The sequence below is a fragment of the Alternaria viburni genome (assembly GCF_023758015.1).
Source record: "Alternaria viburni strain BMP 2772 chromosome Unknown scaffold_7, whole genome shotgun sequence".
Lineage (NCBI taxonomy): Eukaryota > Fungi > Ascomycota > Dothideomycetes > Pleosporales > Pleosporaceae > Alternaria > Alternaria viburni.
The window spans coordinates 824,777-846,624 of record NW_026055776.1 but is presented as its reverse complement, the minus strand read 5'-3'; the positions used below and the strand labels follow the sequence as shown (position 1 = coordinate 846,624).

Below are 21,848 nucleotides of genomic sequence, written 5' to 3'. Positions count from 1 at the left end.
AAGATGTGAGCAGAAGACTTAGAAATAAAGACGAATGTAGACTTGACAGACGACATCTTGACTTGCTAATACGAGTTAATGCTGATAGACAGCGGTTTGTACCAGCTGAAATAGAACAAAGTTGAGCTAATCCCTACATGTGTCTACCATGTAGTGCCCAATGCGCCAATCGCTGGGCCTTCGCCATCGAAGAATTCCTCATCCAACAGGCTGAGCAGTACCTGTTGACCCACCCACTGTTCTTCAGCCGCAGGCCTGATCCTCTCCGGAGGCAAGACGAAGCCAAAGTCACCGGTATCGGGCAATTCGATGGTCATGGAGAACTTGGCGCGACCGATGGTGTACACATGGTCGATAGACGCACCGGTTGTCGGGTACAAGGTTGCTCCACTAGGGCCGTAGGTGTAGGTAGTCGCGTTGGTCGAGTAGTAGGCAATGTTTTCGCTCATCAGGGCAGCGGCCTTGGTCCACATACCGAGCTCTGGAGCGTAGAGAGTCTCCTTGTGGCCGAATGGGTACAGGATCAGCTGGGAGTAGCTGTGCCAGTCAATGTATAGCTTGATACCTTGCTCATCGCGGATCTTGCGGATCAGGTTGTCCATTCCCAGGTTCTCAGGCGTGTCGCGGGGCGCTTCTCCCCTGTATGTCTGCGAGCATGGGTCTGTTGAAGCTCCGCGTGGGTCAGCATCCCAGTTCCTGAGATTATATGTCAGTGCATGCCATACACATAGGGCAGAAACTTCGCTTACGTCTCCCAGTTGCGGTTCACGTCGCGACCATAGCATGTCTGATTGGCAGCGTTCTCTGGTGGCGGCATACGGTTCTTGCGCCATAGGCGGTCGTCTGTTTGAGAAAAGACGAAGCCTAGCATGTATTAGCAAAGACCAGTGGATCTATCCTTGGCGATGTGACATACCATCGGGGTTGACAAAGGGAAACATGTAGATGTCGTAGTTATCCAGAATGGCTTGGGTGTAGTTGTTGCCTGCCTTGTATTCGTAGGTGAGGGCTTTGGCGATATACTCGATGGTCATAGCAGTGATCCATTCACGAGCGTGAACAGTTCCGTGGTAGATGACCGCAGGCTTTCCTGGACCGTCTTTTCCATAGAGATGAACGCCGAACATGTCGCGCCCCTCAAAAGATGTTCCAGTGCTCGTCCAGTTCGAATTGTCTGGGAACGATTCCTGTAGATCGCGCCACCACGTAATGTGCTAATAATGGCCAGTCAGCTTTGGATCGAATAGCAGTGACACATCACCTACGTCTTCATACGGGTGGTAGCTATCAAACCAAGCGTCTTCTGAACCGTTAGTTTGCCTCTTCCAGGCCTTCTTGACGTGCGATTCCCGGGCGATAGAATCGGCGAGGTTCTCATGCAAGGTTCGGGACTTGAGCCCCAAAGCCTTGAAAGCGTCCAACTGCCCTGGTGCAATAAGAACATCCAGGTTTCCACGAATCTCGTTTAAAGTCTCGTGAGGAACAGCAGCAAGAGCTCGCTTTGCTGCAGCATATTGGGATCCAGTAGCTCGGACGCGATGGACTTGGTACCCATCATATGTACGAGGCTGTGGGCTGCGGATGGTCGCACCTGCAACGAGGGATAGCCAGGCAAGGCTGAGTACGAACTTCATGATGTTGTTCCGCCACGGAAGCGATCAATTGACGAGCGTGAGGTATTCAAGATTGTAGAAGATGGGCTTTATATAGCTGACCATCTTCCTCACCTAGGCGCATTTTAGTTTGCTGGCACCATGATAAGCACAAAGCGTGTTCTTCCAAGCCCTGACCATGGACATTGGCAGCTCAACGTGCGCACGGTGACATGATTGATGTTGCCCAAGAGCCCGGTTAATCATGGATGAGGTGTAATCGGGACGTTTCCCCAAGACGTGGTGGCCTTGACCTGCCAGTTCTGCACTAGACCTGCCATGGCATTCCTGGGCGAGGGGTAGCAACGTCATCTGCGGGCTTACTTTGTTCGTGAGCAAATACGTTATTTCGGTGGAGGTAAGCCGAGCACGTTCTGTCGCGTTGCGTCTACAGGCATAGGTTGCGGCGTAGCAGGCTGGGCGGAGTTGCTGCTCAGGCGGGCTCTAAGGCTGTCCTCCGCAAATTGCCCAAGTGCGACGATGTCAGGGCCAGGAACAATATAGTGAGATCTGAGCATCTCCAGGCAATCATTGTACCGAACGACCCTGCGAACTGGTCGTACTGTAATGCACCGACCCGGATGCCGCAAGGAAATGAGGGGAAGCCGCGGATAGAGTGAAGAACCTTGGAATAATCTCCGGACGGAAGCGGCGCTAGAGCGGAACCGGATAAGCGGCTTCCCCGACGGATTGGCCTCAAGTGCTGCCGCTGCCGACCCCATCCGTGACCCCAATCATCGCATCGCATCACATCACATCAGCGACTGCAGCATCGACCAGGATACGAATGCCATGGAGAACTGCAACTATTGTTTTCTTGAGGCCAACTGTTTGCCAACCAATACGGCCACCGCATGCTACAGCCAGAACTTGCAGAAACATTTGCCATCCAGCAATCTAAAGTCGTCCGCAGACATTCAAGTATCGACTTTGCTAGCAGATGATTAAAGTGCAGTAATGTCTGTCATTAAGGTTGTTACATCGGAAACACAGCTCAAGAGCCAGAACCTCACGTCAAACCGTCTACATCGTTGGCGCCGGAGATTTTGCTTCATGCTACACGATGATGAGAAGCAATCGACAGGCCGGGATGTATATCTTGAGTCTGTGCAATGTCGGTTATCAGGTCGCATTCTTCGCATCACCAGAATCAGTCTGTCTTGAGTCTTCTTACGAGCATTGAAACAAAGAGTCGAACAATGTTCGACTCGACGTCTTTGTTTCCTTGTCGCCTCGGCCTCCACACACTCCTCTAGATGTGCGGTCCTCCTGTTGTATACACAGTGTCTTTAGTACACATAACGGCGAGTGAAAACAATACTGGCCAGCAGGTGCTGAACTTTCACTCCACCACGGTAAACTCCCCTTCTTTCGATTTGATATTATCCCACGAATCTCAACTTCAGTGAGCACAACTCAACTGTCTCACCCCTGACCAGCCAAAGCAACTGTTTTACCCTATACTCAGGCTGCATTGATACCATGTCTCCAATCACATTCACGCGGGACGAAGTCCAGGATATGCTCGACCGAGCACAATTAAATGCCGGCCATCTCTTCGCGAACCTCCCAGACGTGCGCGAACTGCTTCAAACACAGCATCAAGAGAGCCTGATGGAATGCAACTCCCGGGGTATTGATCAAATGAAGGTGCTTCATCAATCAATGCATGAGGAGTGCAAGATCATCGATGGCCACAACAAACACCGCCTTGGGAAGGCGAGAACCGCCTTCAATGATCGCGTTATCGACCCCATGATTGCTGTAGAATACAGGGAAGAAGAAAATATCCCTGCAGACCTCCGGTGGTATCCACTACACGCTGAGGTTGCAATCCACGATGGGTACGCTACAGCTCATCTCTTTGATCAGCCTGAAAGTGACGAAGAAGACTACCAAAACTATCCAGAAGACCAACCTGCCTTCATTGGAAATGGAAACGAATCCCCAATTCCTGTCGCTAACCAAGACATTGCTTCCAGTAAGATTGTCAAAAGGAAACCGATTCCCGAAGGAAGGAAATCCACAGGCCCCGGTAGCCCAAAATATGATAAATTGAAGGATGCGCCTTCGGCTTGGCTAGATCTTCCCCATGGCAACCTAACTTTGGCAGAAACACTTGCTTTCATTCCGCATGCCATCAAATCCTTCGACATCATGGACCGTTTTCTCCACAATGGCGCCCTATCGGGGACCTTTGCAGACATGATTAACCATTACCGAGACATGCCGTACGGTCCGATCACGAACAATACGGTATATCGGATGATGAAGGGACCAATGCTCCATCGCGCGAAGACCGAGCCGACTTACGAGGATTGGACAGTATCCAAACATACGACTTTACCGAAACCTGCTGGATTTAATCCCACCAGTGTCAGCGTAGCAGGCTTTGCCCCACCTTACAACTTCAACTCCCGTGAAAGGGCTGTGGCAACCACTCAGTCCCCTCCTAGCATTCCATTTCGCGATATGGCAAACGGAGTGAAGATCATGCCTTCGGGACATGATGCGCTAGATCTTACACGATGTGTGCAGTATTGCGTGAAGAATAACGATTCGAGCTGGCAATATCCTCAAGATTTCCAGAACCTGGTTGCTCGACTCGGGGGTGCTTCTACTGTGCACCCACACCATCACGACGATGCTGCAATTCGGAGACACACTTCCGAAAAGAAGCGGAACAATGCGAAGCGAGCCGGTGCACGACAGCGTGATAGGAATGGGCGCCTCATGAAACAGCCGAAGAACTTCGTGGTTGACTCGGATGAAGAAGAGATACTGGATGAAGACTCTGGAGAGGAGTCTGAAGCAGATCTAGATAACTTCGATTTTGATGCTTTGGACATTGACGATGATGAGCCAGTCACTACCACTAAGCAGGGTTCGAGGCGTAAGAATGTCATGGAAGATGACACGTCGGACGAAGATGAACTCATGCCGCGAACCCGTAACTCGTCGAAACGCAAGCGTACTTTCAATGGAGACGAAGACACCTCACCTAAGCAAAAGTCCAAGCGCAGCAAGAAGACGTCGCCAAGGACACCTGCACGTCGCTCACCAAGAACCCGGTCGTCATCACGCCTTAGCAAAGAGGTGCTGCCTGAAGCGGACGACTCTGATTCTGATTCTGACGCTTATGCCGGACCCAAGAAGCGGACCAAGAAGGCCAAAGTTAGCACGCGATCGTCTCCTCGCGGCCAGCGCTTCGGTGGCTCATATGATATCCAGAACGCCGTAGATGGCGAAGAAGATGATGACGAAGAGGACGAGAATGAAGTAGAACACACTCTAGCTCCGAACAGGCAGATCCTTACTCCGGCGGAGATGCGTATGGTTGGCCGCACGGGGAACACGGGTGTAAACAACGTTGTCGAGGATGACGAAAGCGATATGGGAGAAGATGACGAGGACTTTGATTGGTGAGTTGAGAGCGATTCACGTCGGCGGCATTACAATGGAATGTAACATGTCTTTTCTTTGCGACAGTGCATCTTTCTAGGCCTGTCTCCTGTTGCGGAATCATGTGGCCTATATGCATAGAGTAAATAGAGCTGCTTTCATACAGAACACTCTTACTTTTCTTGGATAGATATCGGTCTCCTCATCGTATATTCATCAATGCACTACTCGCAGCGGTTGATCAAGGTGAAAGCGCATTGTAGCATACGATAATTAAAGATCAATCTGCCGCGCGATGAATCATGATCTTGCGACATTTCTCTCCTATCCGCTCGTACAACGTTTTTCTCCAGCTTTTCAGATACGGTGCGGACAGCAGCTGTTTGCTGAGACGGTGAGAATGCGCGCGCTAAGTCGTTGCCTTGGCGATACTGGGCTCCACGCTCGCTTTTGTCCCACGACAAAGCCAAACAGAGTATCAATACTACAGTCACAGTCACTCCTCTCTGTTACTTCGATCTACCTCACCTTATACGCAGAAATCACTATTCCGAAAGTACTGGCGGCGGGCTGTTGGCATCATGGCTTACGGTTCGGTCGCCACGCTCAGTACTGTCGAGACAAGGACTGGCGGGAACGAACCTGCCGTACCATCGTCGAGACAGCACAATAGACTTCATGGCTATGGCCAACTTGTTGGCGTCTCTAGCGTTCCACTCATCGGTTCAGAGCGTTCCAATGCTTCAGGTAGAGTTCACTTGAATATCCACCGATCTTGCACTAATTCCGCACAGTTACGACCATGCTTCCTCCCGCTGTCAACGTTCCGCAGTCTTCGCGTCCAGTCACTACGCCAGCCGACGAGTATGCCAGGCTCACGCGTAGGCAGCAACGTGACGCCAGAGAGAAGAGGCGAATCCAGAAGGCTGCACGTGCCGCCAGGGACGAGTTGTACAGGGCCCGACAGGTTGTCAAGGACGCGCAAGAAGTAGCTCGAGCTGCGAGGTTACGTGCTTCTCGTTACTCCTACATTCCAGCACCCAGAAACACCAGAGCTGTCTCTTCGACTCCACACACTGTCAATGTGAAGGCCAAGAAGTCCAAGAGCAAGTCTGCGGGCTCGGTTCATTCAGCCCCCATGGACATGGACGAGACATGGTCCTGGATCAAGGACAGTTCGTCAGCAGCCTCCCAGAATGGCAGCGCGCATGCTCGTCACTGATCTCTTCGGGCACCTCAGTGGATCGGATTTCGTCATGGCTATAAGAGTGCCTTTTCTGTGAAGGACGGAGATCTTTTTAGCTGGGTACCATACGTCGAGTGTGTGTACGCTTGGAGGATGAGAGTCTGAGAGTGGGCATTGTTCTGCGAAGTGTCAGTGGCCTGAAAGCTTGTCTAGCAAGTTACCGATGCAGGAGGGCACTTCCACTTCTTTGCTATCGGAGGTGGACAAGCAATTTACAGCCTCGTCTCACATCTTAGAAAAGCAAAATCGTGAAACACATCACTGAACCGAAGATCTTGTGGGGCGAAAATCGTGCATTACATACATTATGAAGGCTAGCGCTGGTTCGTAGCTGGCCAGCCGCGATGTGAATTGCGCCTGCTGTCTCCGGGCCCGCGCCCCCCACCCCCGCTTACTAACCCCAACCTGACTCCCAATATCAGCTGCCTTGCGATTTTCTTCCTGCTTCCTCCCTCTCATGTTGCGTTTTCATAATCGCGTTTCTCGCTTGTGATGCGCGTTTTATTTTGCGGCGGTAGGCACGGCGCTGCCGACGATGCCCGGGCCCGCTTTCGGCGATAGCGCCTACCTGATTGCCCGAAGAGCAAGTCACCACCCACTGCCGCTACTGTGAACCATGGAAACAGTCGATCAACACGCGCGTTTAGAAGGTCCTTATAGGGATACAAACCCTTTCTCCCTAGGTAACATCACGCTTTTAATGCTACGTCGTCGCACAATGGGGCAACTCTCTCGTTTGTCTCTCACGTCCACCACTGCCTATTGAGGTCATTCTCACCATGGTGAAAACGGAGGACGTGAGAGGATCATCGTATAGCTCGGCGTACAATAGCTTTGTGGCTCTACATCACCACCCTGAGGGCTCAAGACCTCAATGCGAGCCTTGGATTGCAACTCAACCAGACAGTCAAAAGCTACACTCCGACAACGCCCACGACACCCACACCACTACGCATTGCGCAAAAGAGCCACTATCACCAACCATCCGGCCGCCTCACTATGGCTCCAGCTCATTTACACTCACAGCGCGTTGGGAACCCACACAACTATGGTTTCCGCAAGTCGAAGAGAACAGAAGACGCACGCGCAGTGCCCAGCTACCAGCAGAAGACTCACTTCCACGGCTACTTCAACGGCACCCCGCCACCCGATCCACCTCATATAGCGCCGATCATTCCTACACAACAAAGACGAATTCCGCTGGCGCCCTACTTTCATGAAAATGTTGCGATGAATGCGCAGGTTGCGGCGTACGAAGATGCTGTCACCACTAGAGTCTGGCGTAACGAGTGGGAAGTCGTGCCAGAAAACTTTGGCCCATGTCGACCTCTGCTCCTTCTCAACCGGCCTGCGAACGTCGACCTAATGAGTCACACATGGGAAACAGAGTCGGTTCATCTATGTCACTGGGATCAATACCACGAGCCAGAAGGCGTGCTTTCTCAACGCCTGGCAAAAGAGAGAAGGGTTAGGAAAAAGAAGCTGCTCTTGAGAAACAGCAGATTCGAGCAAGACAAGAGACGCAAGAAGGTGAAGCTGGCAGCTGCGACTGCGGAGGTTATCGATTTGACTCAAGATAATACTGTTGAAGGTGGAAACTTCCCGAGTTATGCTGGCATCAAAGAAGTTTGGAACTATCCGCTAGGATATTTTCCCAGCTGAAAGGGCGTTTGAAGCTGCTAGGCCTCTGAGTCCGGAATTGGTACGCCTTTAATCATGCCACATTCAGAAAGTCTTGGAGATATTATACGAGATGAGCATGAAAGCCAGATCATATTCACTTCCTTCAGAATGCCCTCGTTCTTCAATCTTTCCAAGGCGACGATTTTCGGCGCAGAAATGAAGCTCTCTTATCGAACATACTAAGGGATACGAAGCCATGGTAGAATAGGCTTCACCGCAACGGTCAGTGAAAGTTAGTTCACTCTCTTCGTATTCACTCTGCTTGCTGTTGCGCCTCAAGTATATCAACCGCTCTACTCTGCCCTTGGCACAGACCCACCACCTCGCAACTTACCACCACTCTCGCTAGAATCTACTAGAATTGACTGTAACTGTCTCGAAGATAGTATGAGTTTCACGGAGCCTGATACAGTCTACACGCCATTACCACACCGAAACGCAATGCAAGCGGGCCCTGGAGGTTCGCCTACGCCACATCAACTCCCTACAAAGAAGGGTGATGACACAGCAGTGCCAAAAGCTCCTGCGAGAGGAAAGCCTCGCGCTCAATTCCTGGTTGACATTCCGGCCCACGAGTATAAGCTGCGTTGCGATAGGCCAATCAATGCAACTCTCGTGGATCTGATTGTAATACTCCCACAATGGTTCCGCAATCCTGCTGTCGCATACCGCATGCTGAACAACGGCATCACTGCTGCAGTTCACTTTGCAATTCTGGACAAGCATCGTCACCTCGGCTTGACCAGTTCCGAGGAAGCAGAGCGCGCCCGCGACCATATCTCGGACACATATCGAAAGACGATGCGCAGAACCTACCCAACCTGGACCAAAGCGAAGCATTACGTCCCAGGTAACTGGGATAAGTCGGTGATGTGCATCAACAATTTCCTTCCGGAAGCTGCAAAGAAAGCTGATTATGTTCCACCGCCATCAATACCATTCAAGAACTTAGCGATTGGTCTGAAGAGTCTGCCCGTGAATGACGACATGGGTGATCTTACTCGCGCATTGGACTTCGCGCTGCGGTACCAGAAGCTTGATGAGCACGGCCAGCTGACGGACTTCATGTTCCCGGATGATATCCAGATCATTCTCGGATGCATTGGTACCGTTCAAACTACCCGAGAGATTTACGATGATGCTGTTATAAGTCGATACTCCGAAGCGGTTCGAGTGGCAGAAAGTGAGCGTCGTAAGCAGCTGAATGAACAGCGGCGCCAGCGACAGGCTGCCGAGGAGGAGGCTGCTCAGTCCGTTCCCTATTTCTACCCTGGTCAGCCTTCGCCGCTTGGAGCCTTTCCGATGGACCCATTGGCTCAACAGCAAATGCAGCCGATGGCTGGCTTCTCGTCCTGGGATGAAGGGTACAGCAGTATGCCTCCGACGGGAATGGGCGTCTTAATGCCGAATGCTGTACAGCATCCACCCGCGATGGAAGCCAACTCCCAAGATCTACCCCAGTGGCCTCCGCAGATGCAGTCACATCCCCAAGAGTACAACGGGTTGAACTTCAATGAGCACAGCTATAGCCACCCACTCCAAGCGCACCCAGTACGATCGAGGTCGCAAGAGGCCGCTGCGGCAGTAGCATCAGAGCTCGTATACCAGGCTTCTCAGCCAGCCCAGGTAGACTTGCCCGCCATTCCCGATATCTGCATACCCGAAGGCTATGTACAAGACGACAACGCTTTCCCCGACTCTTGGCTATACCTCGATCCCCAGGAAGCAGCAGGGCAAATGGATGCACTCATGGCAGCAAACCAGACCTTTGACTACAGCGACGTGGAACGATTGGCGTCGACGTCGCTTGTGCCTCGGTTTTCTTATCATCCTGGCATGCGTTTGTTGGATTGTCCGGAGGCGCAAGACCCGAACAATTGGGGCGAGCTGGCTCGTGCGGCGCGGTGGGCGCGGTCCCATACGCATCCTTGTGGCCGTGAATTCACGGTCGGAGATATCGATGCTGTGTTAGCTTATTTTGAAGGCCCGGGGGCGCAGTTTGATCAAGCTAGAAGTTGATCTGCTTACCGGGCTTTGAAGTGTCAGTGATCTGACACTTGACACGTAGTTACCGTATCGTTAAGAATTCATGTAAAGGCAGAGAAAGTCAAGATGTAAACTCGCCTTGAGCGATACTGTTTCCCCAAGATGGAACGTCAATACACGGTTGAAATAGAATAACATCAGTTCTGTGACGTAATTTTCTTCCGCTTGGTATGATATGCAGTGATTCTGACATTATCTAGCATTGGCGCGTTTTGCGCATGAGTCTCTAGGGCTGACACGCATCTTGCGAGACGTCGGCTAGTACCCCTCCTTCCTTCTAACGTCAGCCTCAGTATAGAGCTATAAGATTAGCATGTATATTCGCCTATGAACTTACAACTGCTTTCGTAAAATACATTCACTTGTCTGTGGTCGATACTCAACCGCGAAATTGTACCTTCTCAGACTGCTTCGTCCAACCCATTCGTACCACCAATATGCGGGCTCTTCGCTACTATGGGACCGAGGACATGCGTCTGGAACACGACGTTCCAGAGCCGGTATGTGATGCCCACCAAGTGAAGATTCGACCTTCCTTTTGTGGGATCTGCGGGTCCGACCTACACTTCTACTGCATACCGGATGCTCTTCCTTTCAAAGACACGCCTCATTCAATCACCGGTGAGACATGGCCTGTAACTCTCGGGCATGAGTTTTCTGGGGACATCGTCGAGGTCGGAGCGCAGGTGCGCAAAGGTCTCAAGGTTGGAGACAGAGTGGCCGTCCAACCTACCATTTGCTGCAAGCAATGCGTTTCGTGCAAAGGCGGCTTTACCAATTGTTGCGATTCGTTTGGGTTTGTGGGAATCATGGGTTGGGGAGGTGGGTTATCGGATCGGGTGTGTGTAGATGCGCAATTCGTGTTCAAACTGCCTGAGAGGATAACGTCAGAAATCGGGGGTAAGACAGTTGGGATGCTCACTTGAGGTAGGGAAGGACACTGACAGATTGGCGTAGCTTTGGTCGAACCGCTTGCAGTTGCTTGGCATGCTGTCGAACAGTCGGCCGCCAAAGCAGGGGACAACATCTTGGTTATCGGCGCCGGCCCGATTGGTTTGGCCATTCTCCAATGCCTGAAAGCCTTGGATACTGCCCAGGTGATCGTTGCTGAAGTTGTTCAGGATCGAAAGGACTTAGCTCTACACTTTGGAGCTACGGCGGCGATCGATCCGACGGACGAAGATATGGTCTCCAGATGCAAGATGCTGTGCAATGGTCAAGGCCCTGATGTTGCTTTTGACTGCGCCGGAGTAGCTACCAGTATCAAGTCTGCGTGTCTATCAGTTCGCAGCAGGGGAACGGTGGTGAATGTTGCCCAGTGGGGTAAAGAGATTCCCTTCAACCCGGACAATCTGTTGGTTGGGGAAAAGAGGCTGATTACAGGTAAGCCATCACGCGAAACCGTTGGAATGATTCGAAGCCTTGCTGACTTATTCTGAGCGCTGAGTTACACCAGTGAGGACTTCGAGCGAGTTATTGACGCGCTGGATAAAGGAACAATCGATGCGGAGAAGATGATCACGCGTACAATCTCGATGGATAGAGTGGTGGAGGATGGTATTCTCGCACTGCTACACGAGAAGGATAAACACATCAAGATACTCGTCGATGTCAGAAAGTAGGAGTACTGCTGTTGGATAGTAGAGTTGATGGCATGGAAGCAGGAAGAGCCGACGCGTTAATGACGCGTGACAGGAAAGCGGGGACAAGTGACGAGCACGGGCCACAGCAACGCCAAGATCCCCACACTTGTCGCTTCCTCTCGACCTTCTCTACTTTCCTTTGCAAAAGCCGATTCCTACTGGGCCTATGAGGTGCCACGGCTGTAGTAATGTTCTAGCTGCTCCTTTTAGCCTTATCGTCAGCATGCTGAGATCAGATCTGCACAGCCGACTGTCCAAATACCTCCGAAATTTCCTGTGAAGCGTTGGATCGACCTACGCGACTGTCTCCAGACTCGATTTCGCACTACCTACCGGCAACAAGGCTTTGTGGCATCAGCAAGGTGTAGCGGTGAATAGCAAGACTCGTTTGTAATTATTCCTCAGGTCGTGTGATCATTACTAGGATCTAAGAGAGCTAACAGCTCAAGTAGCTATACCGATGTTTCCTCGATGTCTATGAAGAGACTCCTGATCTCCTTCGCTTGCATCTCCTGTTATGGTTTCCTGCAAATCCGATTCATCAGCGCGATGCTGCAGCCCCATCGGTTTGAGCCACAAGTGACTTGTGTCATCGTCGAGCCGCTCGAACCCGTCGTCGCTGACAGCTTTCGGCCCACTGGACTTGGATTCAGCATTCGAAGACTTCTTTTTCCCCGAAGCGTGAGGTGTTGTTGCGGAGCGACCAAGAAGTGGATGCATCAGAGGCACGCATGCGAGGACTACGGCGAGGCATGGCTCCAGGCCACTGAAGATATTGGCTTTGGGGATCGTATAGGTGATATCGGTAAAGTCCATGCTGGATAGGACGGAGATGCGAAAGGCGCTGACGATACAGGTACTGCTCCGGTTAGATCAGAGCTGACGACAGAGTCTCATTTTGACTCACAAAGTACCCAGGCCGAAAACGGCGACGAGAGTCACTCTTTTGTACGTCGCCATTTGCAGTTGATACAACGGACGCATGGGCAGAAGAAGCACCATGACGTCGGTGACCAAGTTGATGACTCCGGTAATCGTGAATGAGGTGACTTGATCGCCACAGCTTCCTCCAGGAATCGATTTATCCCAATTGTAGGCGAAAGGCCGGCATATCAGACAGCCAGCGAGGATGGTTGCGATTGTCCAAGCAACGATGATGGACATGGTCACGTAGGAGCTCCAGACCACCCATCGGATCGGAAAGATCAAGATATAGAGAGACAGAATCGAAATCTTGGTACAACTAAGACTCAGAACCCACAGAAACTGCAGGGGTATGATGAGCTGCGATAGCTTGGTGATAGGATCGAGGCCGTACGCTACTACGATGTTCTGGACGTGATCGTAGCCAATGCCGGCATGAAAGACTCCAGTAATGCTGACGGATTGCAGGCCGATAGCGAAAATCTGCAAAGTGTTAGTAGTGTTGGCGATATCCGGAGCTGAACTTCTTACACAGGCGGCAATGATGAAGTAGTCGGCAATTGTCCATCTTTTGTGAGCAATCGCGTGAGCGATCAGTCGTAGGGTGACGGCCAGTGCAGCAAGAATTGAGAAGCTGAATGCGACACCCAGTACTGCTCTCTGGTCATGAGTTCGAATAGGAAATGTGGTGGTCATGTTGTCGTGCAGATCCCGATGCAATACTCTGGTGTGCGACTCACGCGCCGACGTCTGTATCGTCGCAGGCTCGGAGGTGTATAAACAAGCTGGTCCACTGCGGGAAGATCGATCTTGGGGAGGAGCTGGGCATATGAGCTGCCGACCTCCCCGTGCGAAGCCTCGCATTTCTGTTTGCGCACCCCATGTCTTTTCCCGCGCTGATCGATATACCCCTTGGCTTAGGATTCCAACAAGAAATCCTTCGCAGGCCTGAAGAGCCGTTCCTCACCCGACGTGCCGGCTCAGGCGTTCACCCCGACTAGGCCCACGGCACTAAAACCGTGACAGCGGCCCCATCCGGCTAGGCTTTGGGGCATATTCTGTGCGGTGTCGCATTCTCGTTACTGATAGGACGCGTGACCTGCCTTTCCTCTTGTACAAGACCTGCGCATGCGGGTTCTCCCATCCGAGCCTACCCACTACGCTTCAGGCCCTGGAGAGGGCGGGCTACCGTGTAAAAACCGGATAAAGCGTGTGCCGCGACGCGAAGGGTCTCGCCATGCATACCCGAGCAGATCTATATCAGAGCCTCTCAGCCCACGCGCGCACGCAGCGCTTGGTTGATGTGTAATGCGATGCTGTCCGGGGATCGTTTCGGGTCTTCCGATTTTGATCACGTCAGTGATGGCGGCAGCTGTGATGGGAGTCTAGTCGCAAGAAGAAGAGCCCATCACGCGCAATACGAGGGCATGGCGCCGAGACACTGCCGTCCAGATCCGAACAAGCTGTTATCACGATTTCGGGGCTTCATACGCGAAAGGTGGCCGTTGTTGCCAAGTGCCGGCTGGGCTAACTCGTTTTGGACATGGCTCCAGGAACAATCCACTTGAGTAATGCCGTGCATGCACGTATCCGCCATTCTGGACACCTACAAGTGGTTGTGTCGCCCACAGCTTTCGTGGGTTGCTCCTCCAGCCATGTCCAGCCTTGTCGTGACCGTCCTTCTGGCCGTGAGTGCCCTGACCGCACTTTACCTTTACAGCAACAAGAGCAAAGATGCATCCGAGAAGCCCCTCCTCAAGCTGCCGCTCATTGGTGATCTCCACAGTTCGCCAATCGAGAAACCACTGGTAAACTGGAGCGCCTGGTCGAAACAACACGGCCCGATTACGGTCCCCAAGCTGTTTGGAATTGTGCCCATTGTCGTGCTCAACTCGTACGAGGCCGTCACTGAACTCTTCAGTCGTCGTAGCCAATGGTACAGCAACCGACCGGCCTCAGTGAGCATGGAAATGATCACTGGGGCTGGGCCAGGTCGTTCCCGATTTACGCTGATGCACGACTATGACGATCACCTTAAATTACACCATCGCATTCTTTCACCAAGTCTTGGTGCGCCGGCGGCAAGCAAGTATCAGCCGCTCATGGAACTCGAAGCTAAGCAATTGCTCTTCGATCTCATCGCTGCCTTGGAGAAGTCCAAAGATGGTTCCACAATCACCACGAAGACGATATATCCTCTGCTCGAGCGGACCCAGTCCAGTGTCATCCTTGCCCTCCATTACGGTCTCCGCATACCCAAGTTCGAAGAGCCAATCCTGCATGAGGTCATTGCAATTCAAGCGAAGGTCACACATCTGGCCGCGAATCCGCAGCTCCCGGATCTTATGCCAGTCCTTCGACACTTGCCTACTCTCATCTCCCCGTGGCAGCAGTATGCTGACAAGCTTTACGCGGCCCAGGTTAAGCTCTACATGCGCCTCTTTCGCCATGGCAGAGATGCGCCAGGCTGGAACGCCACAAAGCAAGCAATCGCATCCGCACCGAAATATGCTCCCACCGACTCGCCAGTATCCGATCTTGACCTTGCCTTCACACTCGCGACATCTATTCAGGGTGGTATGGAAACGTCCCCTCGTCAGATTCTCTGGCTCTTCGTCGCAGCAATGCACAATCCTGAGATCATGACCCGTGCGCATGAAGTACTAGACAAAGTCGTTGGCAGAGAGCGTCTTCCTACATTCTCGGACCGGCACGACCTCGCCTACGTTGACGCTATAGCACATGAATTGTTCAGATGGCGACCCATATCTCCTGGTTCGATTCCGCGCCGTGCTGATCGCGCGGATGAATTCGCTGGCGTGAAAATCGCTAAGGGTGTGACCATCATGGCGAACGCGTGGGCCATCGGCCGCGACGAGGCAGTCTTCGATCCTTCGCTTGGTGATGCGCAGGATTTTGTTCCTGAGCGCTGGCTGCGTGATGGGAAGGTCCGCGGTGATCTGCCACTCCCTGTGTTTGGCCAAGGTCGAAGGATATGTCAAGGAAAGCGTGTCGCTACTGACGGAACATTCATGAATATCGCAAATCTGCTATGGGCGTTTGATGTGGAAGCCATACAGGGAGAAGAGGTGGATCCATGGCAAATGATAGTCGTTGGCTTCATGACTGAGCCAAGGCCATTTAGGTTCCGCCTGAAGCCTCGAGGACCATGGGTATTGGATGCGGTGAGGAGGGAGTGGGAAAGTACCGAGAAAAGCCTAGAAGGAGTGATGGGCACCGCGAACGACGTCGAGAATTAGCATCCATGCCTAATTTGGTCTGCCTCCTTCGTACTTGATCACTATACCGGAGTCGAACGTCGTCCCATCAGAGCAGTCCGGGCTTACAGGGCCGAACACGATGCCTGCAGCGACCCAGCTTCCCCGATAGACTCGCCGTTGAATGCCGGCGAATTAGCGTATCTGCTGGTCCGATAGTTCTTAGACCCTGGATCATGTATAGGCGTTCGCCTTAGATAGCTCAGTATATGGAGAGGTTACATCGACTGAAACCACACTTCCCCTTTATCCTGAGACCCCGCGGCTCCGTAGTCTCGTTATTGGATGCAAGGTATTGCGAAGATTTTCTTCGATATCTGCGCGCCGCTGACCGGTGCCATCCCATGATCGTCTTTGGCCAGAGAGGTCTCGACTGCTGAGTCGTGGTTACGGCCCGATCCCGTTCCTCGCCAATCATGACCTTGCGGTGAGACAAGGGAAGGAGAATCAGCCTAGCCATGTCATGCGTGTGGGTGCGCGAGCAAAACTTGCGTGCGGGACACCTTGGCGAATTGAGTGAGGCCTGAAGATATCGGGTTGCAGCAAATGGAGCCCTCGGGTTTGATGGGCATTGTAGTGTGCGTTGTGGCAATGCAAACGCACATTACTCATGTGCATGCTGTAACCTACCTCATAGCAGCGCCATTTAGTAGTCTGGCATACAATGCTGGCTTCGCAAAGATGTTGCCGATGACCACATTGCGCTGTTGCGATATCCACTGTGTATTGAAACGTTATCATATTGGTTCGGGAAAAGACCCACGGAGAGAAACCGAGCCGTTCCGTAACGGGAGACCTAGGTAATGGCGTAACGACCTGGAGCGTCGTAGCTGGCTTGCGAAGCACCTAGCAGCAGTAGCAAAACTTAAAGTAATAGGCTTTCCATTATACACGGCTGTCGGAGGCGGTGAATCTGCAGTAATGGATAGTAGCCCTGGGGGTATCCAATCCGCGACAGCCCTGAACGGCTTGTGTACGCCTTGCCTCTCAGCACTCGATGCAACGCGGGTGTTCTGGATCCAATGCAGGTTGCACTCGTGTGTTGACCTTGCATGCAAACTCCGTTGTCGGTCTCTTGAAGCTGTGGAAGGAACTTCACTGTAAGAAGCGGCTGCGCTGCGCTGGGCCACAGGAAATTGATCGATGACGACAGAGTCACGTGATGTATCCTAGCGTGTTCTGCACCTGCCTAGGTACTGTCGCTGCAACATCGACTGTTCAAGTCCGCTCATTGACCCCTCCTGCATTCATCCTCGCACCATATTGTCCGCCTGTTCTGTTGTACACGCCAATGATCTAATCTCGCCTCTCACAATCTGGAAGCCTCGATCGTTATGTTGAGCTTCCGCGTATGCGTCGCTGGGCGTGCAGATCCCGACGCGTCGCAAAGTTTCGTCAAGCGCATTGATGGCGTATCGTTCAGATTCCCGGAACAGCCAGCCGTCCACAAGTGTAGCGAACGTAGCTCATTTGCAACTCCCTGGCTTTCGAAATTAATAGTCATTCTCTATCAGACTGCAACTGTCTATGGTATCGCATATGCCTCTCCGTCGGCGTCCTAGTTGTCGTACACTTTTCCCACGTAGATGGCACAAACAGGAACATTGTGCGATCTCGGTTTCAATAAATTTCCATGCTTTTGGAGGACCCCTTACTCCTCGGACGCCACCCGGTGGCGTTTGTCCTCTTGCTCGTCGATCTACCCTGATTTATCGATGTCAGTGTATTCGCAAGCAGAACTGTCTCGAAGACGTACCTTAGATAGTACTGTCCTCCCTTGAAGTGCGCCTGCGCGTGCCCGGCTCAGATGAAAAGGTTGTCCCCAGCCGTTAATATTACCCGGGTCTTCTCCGGTATCGCAATAGTTTCCTCGTCCTCCTTTATTCGCTGCCCACCGGGGCCATTCATTACGGACAGACACTGCTGGATGTGCAGCTCATCCCGAAACACCATCTCTCCTACTGCATCCCAATCCATATCCTGAGGAGACCCGACAAGTACAACTGGCGCATCAGGATCCGCTTTTGCTCTGCTTGATGTGACAGCACCCAGTCGGTCTCCGGCCCCAGTCTTGACGCGTATTACATAGCGCAACCTGTAAGACTGCGGGGGATGCATCTCGAAGACCTCCTTGATCAAAGGCAGATGGGTTTCCTCCATGTAAGACTGGAAATGCTCCGGGGTGACTTCTGGGCGACGGGAATAGAAACAAAGAACTGATACCGTCATGGTGTCGGTTCGTAGTGTCGGCAGCAAATCTCTGCTTTTCGATTCGACAGTTATAACAGAAAGAGGTTAAGGTGCGTGTGGTAATAGAATGCTGTGGACAATAGAAAAGCTGAAGTTTATGGCAGAGAAGAAGCGGCTTGGGGCTTGTCCGAGTCAACAAATCACACACGGCTTCTCAGGAGCTAGATGAGATCTGCTTATCTTCAATGGACAACAATGCCCTATGGGTGGGACTACAACACACCTTGACCGTGTCGAAGCCTTGCACGGATAACAAGACGAATTCGGCGATTGCGACAACGTTGCGCCCTGTTGGGAAGGGTGGGTTGTGGGTCGGTGGACAACGTTTCGCGCCGGAGGCATTTCCGGCAGCAGGGTCCCGTCCTCATTCGCTTTGCGATGTTCCCCTTACTTTCGACTTCCCATGCTGAAGTGTGGCTGTTGATATACGTGCAGCTTTCACACTGTGCCGCGTAAGGCAATAGGTATACCAAGGAAGTGCGCGGGATGCCACACTGGTGAAACGCCCTCCCGTCATCTCAGTGGCTGGTTGTTGATGCGGGGCGTCGCGACTACCCCTTCACGTGAACTACAACACCCCTTGCAGAAGGTATCGTCGGAACTGTCTTTTTGAGTCTGCACACGAATCAGTGAGGGAAACTATCCCGACGCGCACTGTTCATGGGCATGCTCAGGTGATGGTCAAGAAAGTGCCGTGTAAGCGCTGCAGGACCGGAGTCCTTATAGCTGGCAAGGGCAAAAGCTCCATGACCCTTGTATGTTCGAGAAGTCGGCTAATAACAAGATCGGTGCTCACTCGGAGCCAGTTCTCTGAGGCGATGGCCTTTTGCGAGCGGGATTTTTGATTTTCGCATAGCAATGTTGATCATTGCAGCGTCTCGAGCGGTACCCCGCAGCGCAAGGAGCGTCGGGCAATCTGACACCGAAGTGTCCGTCCATACAGAACCGTATGCTCCAAGCATCGCCAACGGGACGGACCGCATATCCGAACGCCAATATGGTTCTTGGTAGTATGGAATGTCGAGAGAAGAACATCAGACGTCAATCACGACATCATCGTCGGACTGTCCTATACTTTGTCGTGAGCGCCTACATTCGAAGACGACGCAAACATGAAGTTTCGTGATGGTATGAGCCTCGCAGCCTGTGAAATGTTGCCGCTAATGATCGTACAGGTATGTGGCTGGTCAATGACCAGTTCACAGTTCAGCATGCTGAAGAAGTCTATACTGTCACGCCTCGGGAAGACAACAAGGCGGTCACTTTGTTATGTCCTAGCAGGAAGATCTTCACCAGAGGCGATACCTTGAATCTGAGCACCATATCCGTCGAGATCGAAGCCCAGTTCGACGGCGTCATCTCTCTCGAAGCGACGCACTTCGCTGGTGCCAGGCGAATGGGACCAGACTTTGACTTGTACCCGGCAGGCAAGCCGGAGTGCAAAAGCGAGATCTTGAAGCAAAAGAAAGGGACCACGGTCACTTCAGGGGGACTAAGCGCGACCATTAGCTCTGATGAGCATACCTTCGACATCAAATTTCATGCCACTGACGAATCTAAAACATTGACTTCTCTTCTCCACCGGAGCGTCGGACTAGCGTACTCACCCGCCCTCAGCACCCCCAAGAGTGTGGAGGATCTCGCTGCACATAAACATTACATGTTTACTCAGACCGAACTCAGTGTCGGCGAGACTATCCACGGTTTAGGTGAACGTTTTGGTGCATGGAACAAGATTGGTCAAAATGTTGAAGTTTGGAACGAAGACGGAGGTACGTCTAGCGAGCAGGCTTACAAGAACGTATCGTTCTGGCTCAGCTCAAGGGGTTACGGCGTCTTTATCGACACACCCGATAAGATTGATATGGAGATTGGTAGCGAACGATGCTCAAGATTGCAGACTACAGTTGAAGGGCAACGCTTGAAATGGTGAGCATCGCGAGTAACTCGATTGATCTCCTGGCTAACTTCCAAGGTATCTCATTTATGGACCAAGCCCCAAAGAAGTACTTACCAAGTACTCCATTCTTACTGGCAAGTCGAATAGGGTTCCGGCGTGGTCATACGGCCTCTGGCTCAGCACATCATTTACGACTTCCTACGATGAGCAGACCGTCCGCCACTTCGTTGAAAAGATGTCAGATTCCAAGATACCAGTCGAAGTATTCCATTTCGACTGCTTTTGGCTGCGCGCTTTCCACTGGTGCGACTTTATCTGGGATCCAGAGAGCTTCTCCGACCCTGCTGGTCAGATCAAACGCATGAAAGATGATGGACTCATCAACAAAGTCAGTGTCTGGACTAATCCTTACATCGGCCAAGCAAGTCCTGTGTTCAATTATGCGGCTGAGAAAGGCTATCTGCTCAAGAAGACGAACGGAGACGTGTGGCAGTGGGACCTCTGGCAGACTGGCATGGGTATCGTGGATTTCACAAACCCTGAAGCTTGCGACTGGTTCCGGGAGTGCATGGAGAAGCTCTTCGACGTGGGTGTCAGCTCCATCAAAACGGACTTTGGTGAGCGCATACCAACGAAGAACGTCCGATGGCACGATAAGAGCGTGGATCCAAGCCGCATGCACAACTACTACGCCTTCATCTACAACAAACTTGTATACGAGGCAGTACAAAAGCGGGAGGGTGAGCACGAAGCCATACTGTTCGCGCGCACAGCATGCGCAGGATCGCAACGCTTTCCACTTCATTGGGGCGGCGACTGCGAGTCAACACCCGCTGCGCTTTCTGAGTCAGTGCGTGGTGGCCTGAGCCTTGGGCTTGCATCCTTCGCGTTCTGGACGAGCGACATTGGTGGCTTTGAGGGCAAACCGCCACCCTGGATCTATAAGCGCTGGGTTGCGTTTGGACTGCTCAACTCGCATAGTCGACTCCATGGCTCGAACTCGTATCGCGTGCCATGGTTAGTCGACGATTCATCCGAAGAGCCCGAAAACTGCACTGAGGTCCTCCGACACTGGGTGCAGCTCAAGCGCAGCCTCATGCCATATCTGTTCGCGCAGGCAGAAGAGAGCGTTGCTAATGGATGGCCTACCAGCGTCCGCGCGACGGCTCTAGAGTTTCCAGATGATCCAACATCCTGGTATGTGGACCGCCAATTCTTCGTGGGCAGTCAGATCCTCGCTGCCCCGGTCTTCGAGGAAGACGGTAGCGTTGATTACTACCTGCCACCAGGTCGTTGGTTCAGCTTTTGGGACGGTAAAAAAATGCAGGGCGGTCGATGGGTCAAGGAGAAGTATAGCTTCCTCCAATTACCGTTGTTTGTTAGGGAAGGCACTGTTCTCGTGCTCGGGCAAGCAGAGGGCGAAGGCGGCTTTGGTTATGACTGGCTCGTTACCGGTGGTGAGGTTAGACTTTATGGTGTGAAAGAAGGTGACAAAGCGACTTTGGTGGATACCAAGGGTGATCAGAAGGGTGTCTTGGAGGTCAGCGCCGATGGTGAGCTCAAAGGTATGGATGTTCTGGGTGGAGACTGGAAGGTCTCGAAGCTAGGATAGGCTCGCATTCCGGCCATCATGAGGGGTCATACATCCCGCACCTGTTCTCAGTAAGTCTCAACGGCCATGAGCGTAAAGCAGAGCCGCTGCAACGGTCCTACATCAGCGAAGCGAGCTAGTGGGGGCTCCATTCATTGGCGGAAATTCAACATGCCTCCCCGCACGCTACTGTACCCCAACATCCTTCCACTTGTTCCCCGGGTTTTATGGCA

At 52.4% G+C, this 21,848-nt stretch overlaps 9 protein-coding genes across 9 annotated transcripts; 6 read left to right on the top strand and 3 right to left on the bottom strand.

The window, feature by feature from the left end:
- Positions 1 to 143: 143 nt before the first annotated feature.
- J4E79_004248 (uncharacterized protein) lies at positions 144 to 1,634 on the bottom strand (the record flags this gene model as incomplete). The annotated part of the gene is made up of 4 exons (XM_049353135.1): positions 144 to 696; positions 750 to 864; positions 917 to 1,214; positions 1,266 to 1,634. The coding sequence occupies 4 exons, from the start codon at positions 1,632 to 1,634 to the stop codon at positions 144 to 146; spliced, it is 1,335 nt and encodes a 444-aa protein (XP_049212514.1).
- Positions 1,635 to 3,134: 1,500 nt separating this feature from the next.
- J4E79_004247 (uncharacterized protein) lies at positions 3,135 to 6,276 on the top strand (the record flags this gene model as incomplete). The annotated part of the gene is made up of 3 exons (XM_049353134.1): positions 3,135 to 5,074; positions 5,551 to 5,645; positions 5,849 to 6,276. The coding sequence occupies 3 exons, from the start codon at positions 3,135 to 3,137 to the stop codon at positions 6,274 to 6,276; spliced, it is 2,463 nt and encodes an 820-aa protein (XP_049212513.1).
- A 1,023-nt stretch (positions 6,277 to 7,299) lies between these two features.
- Positions 7,300 to 7,962, top strand: J4E79_004246 (uncharacterized protein; the record flags this gene model as incomplete). The annotated part of the gene is made up of 1 exon (XM_049353133.1): positions 7,300 to 7,962. One exon carries the CDS (start codon positions 7,300 to 7,302, stop codon positions 7,960 to 7,962), a length of 663 nt encoding a protein of 220 aa, XP_049212512.1.
- Positions 7,963 to 8,424: 462 nt separating this feature from the next.
- J4E79_004245 (uncharacterized protein) lies at positions 8,425 to 10,002 on the top strand (the record flags this gene model as incomplete). Its single annotated transcript, XM_049353132.1, has 1 exon — positions 8,425 to 10,002. The coding sequence occupies one exon, from the start codon at positions 8,425 to 8,427 to the stop codon at positions 10,000 to 10,002; it is 1,578 nt and encodes a 525-aa protein (XP_049212511.1).
- Positions 10,003 to 10,838: 836 nt separating this feature from the next.
- Positions 10,839 to 11,651, top strand: J4E79_004244 (uncharacterized protein; the record flags this gene model as incomplete). Its single annotated transcript, XM_049353131.1, has 3 exons — positions 10,839 to 10,929; positions 11,008 to 11,412; positions 11,470 to 11,651. 3 exons carry the CDS (start codon positions 10,839 to 10,841, stop codon positions 11,649 to 11,651), a joined length of 678 nt encoding a protein of 225 aa, XP_049212510.1.
- A 924-nt stretch (positions 11,652 to 12,575) lies between these two features.
- On the bottom strand, positions 12,576 to 13,292 carry J4E79_004243 (uncharacterized protein; the record flags this gene model as incomplete). Its single annotated transcript, XM_049353130.1, has 2 exons — positions 12,576 to 13,079; positions 13,128 to 13,292. The coding sequence occupies 2 exons, from the start codon at positions 13,290 to 13,292 to the stop codon at positions 12,576 to 12,578; spliced, it is 669 nt and encodes a 222-aa protein (XP_049212509.1).
- Positions 13,293 to 14,251: 959 nt separating this feature from the next.
- Positions 14,252 to 15,856, top strand: J4E79_004242 (uncharacterized protein; the record flags this gene model as incomplete). The annotated part of the gene is made up of 1 exon (XM_049353129.1): positions 14,252 to 15,856. The coding sequence occupies one exon, from the start codon at positions 14,252 to 14,254 to the stop codon at positions 15,854 to 15,856; it is 1,605 nt and encodes a 534-aa protein (XP_049212508.1).
- A 1,669-nt stretch (positions 15,857 to 17,525) lies between these two features.
- J4E79_004241 (uncharacterized protein) lies at positions 17,526 to 18,103 on the bottom strand (the record flags this gene model as incomplete). The annotated part of the gene is made up of 2 exons (XM_049353128.1): positions 17,526 to 17,573; positions 17,714 to 18,103. The coding sequence occupies 2 exons, from the start codon at positions 18,101 to 18,103 to the stop codon at positions 17,526 to 17,528; spliced, it is 438 nt and encodes a 145-aa protein (XP_049212507.1).
- A 1,133-nt stretch (positions 18,104 to 19,236) lies between these two features.
- Positions 19,237 to 21,636, top strand: J4E79_004240 (uncharacterized protein; the record flags this gene model as incomplete). Its single annotated transcript, XM_049353127.1, has 3 exons — positions 19,237 to 19,252; positions 19,300 to 20,053; positions 20,100 to 21,636. 3 exons carry the CDS (start codon positions 19,237 to 19,239, stop codon positions 21,634 to 21,636), a joined length of 2,307 nt encoding a protein of 768 aa, XP_049212506.1.
- Positions 21,637 to 21,848: the final 212 nt, after the last annotated feature.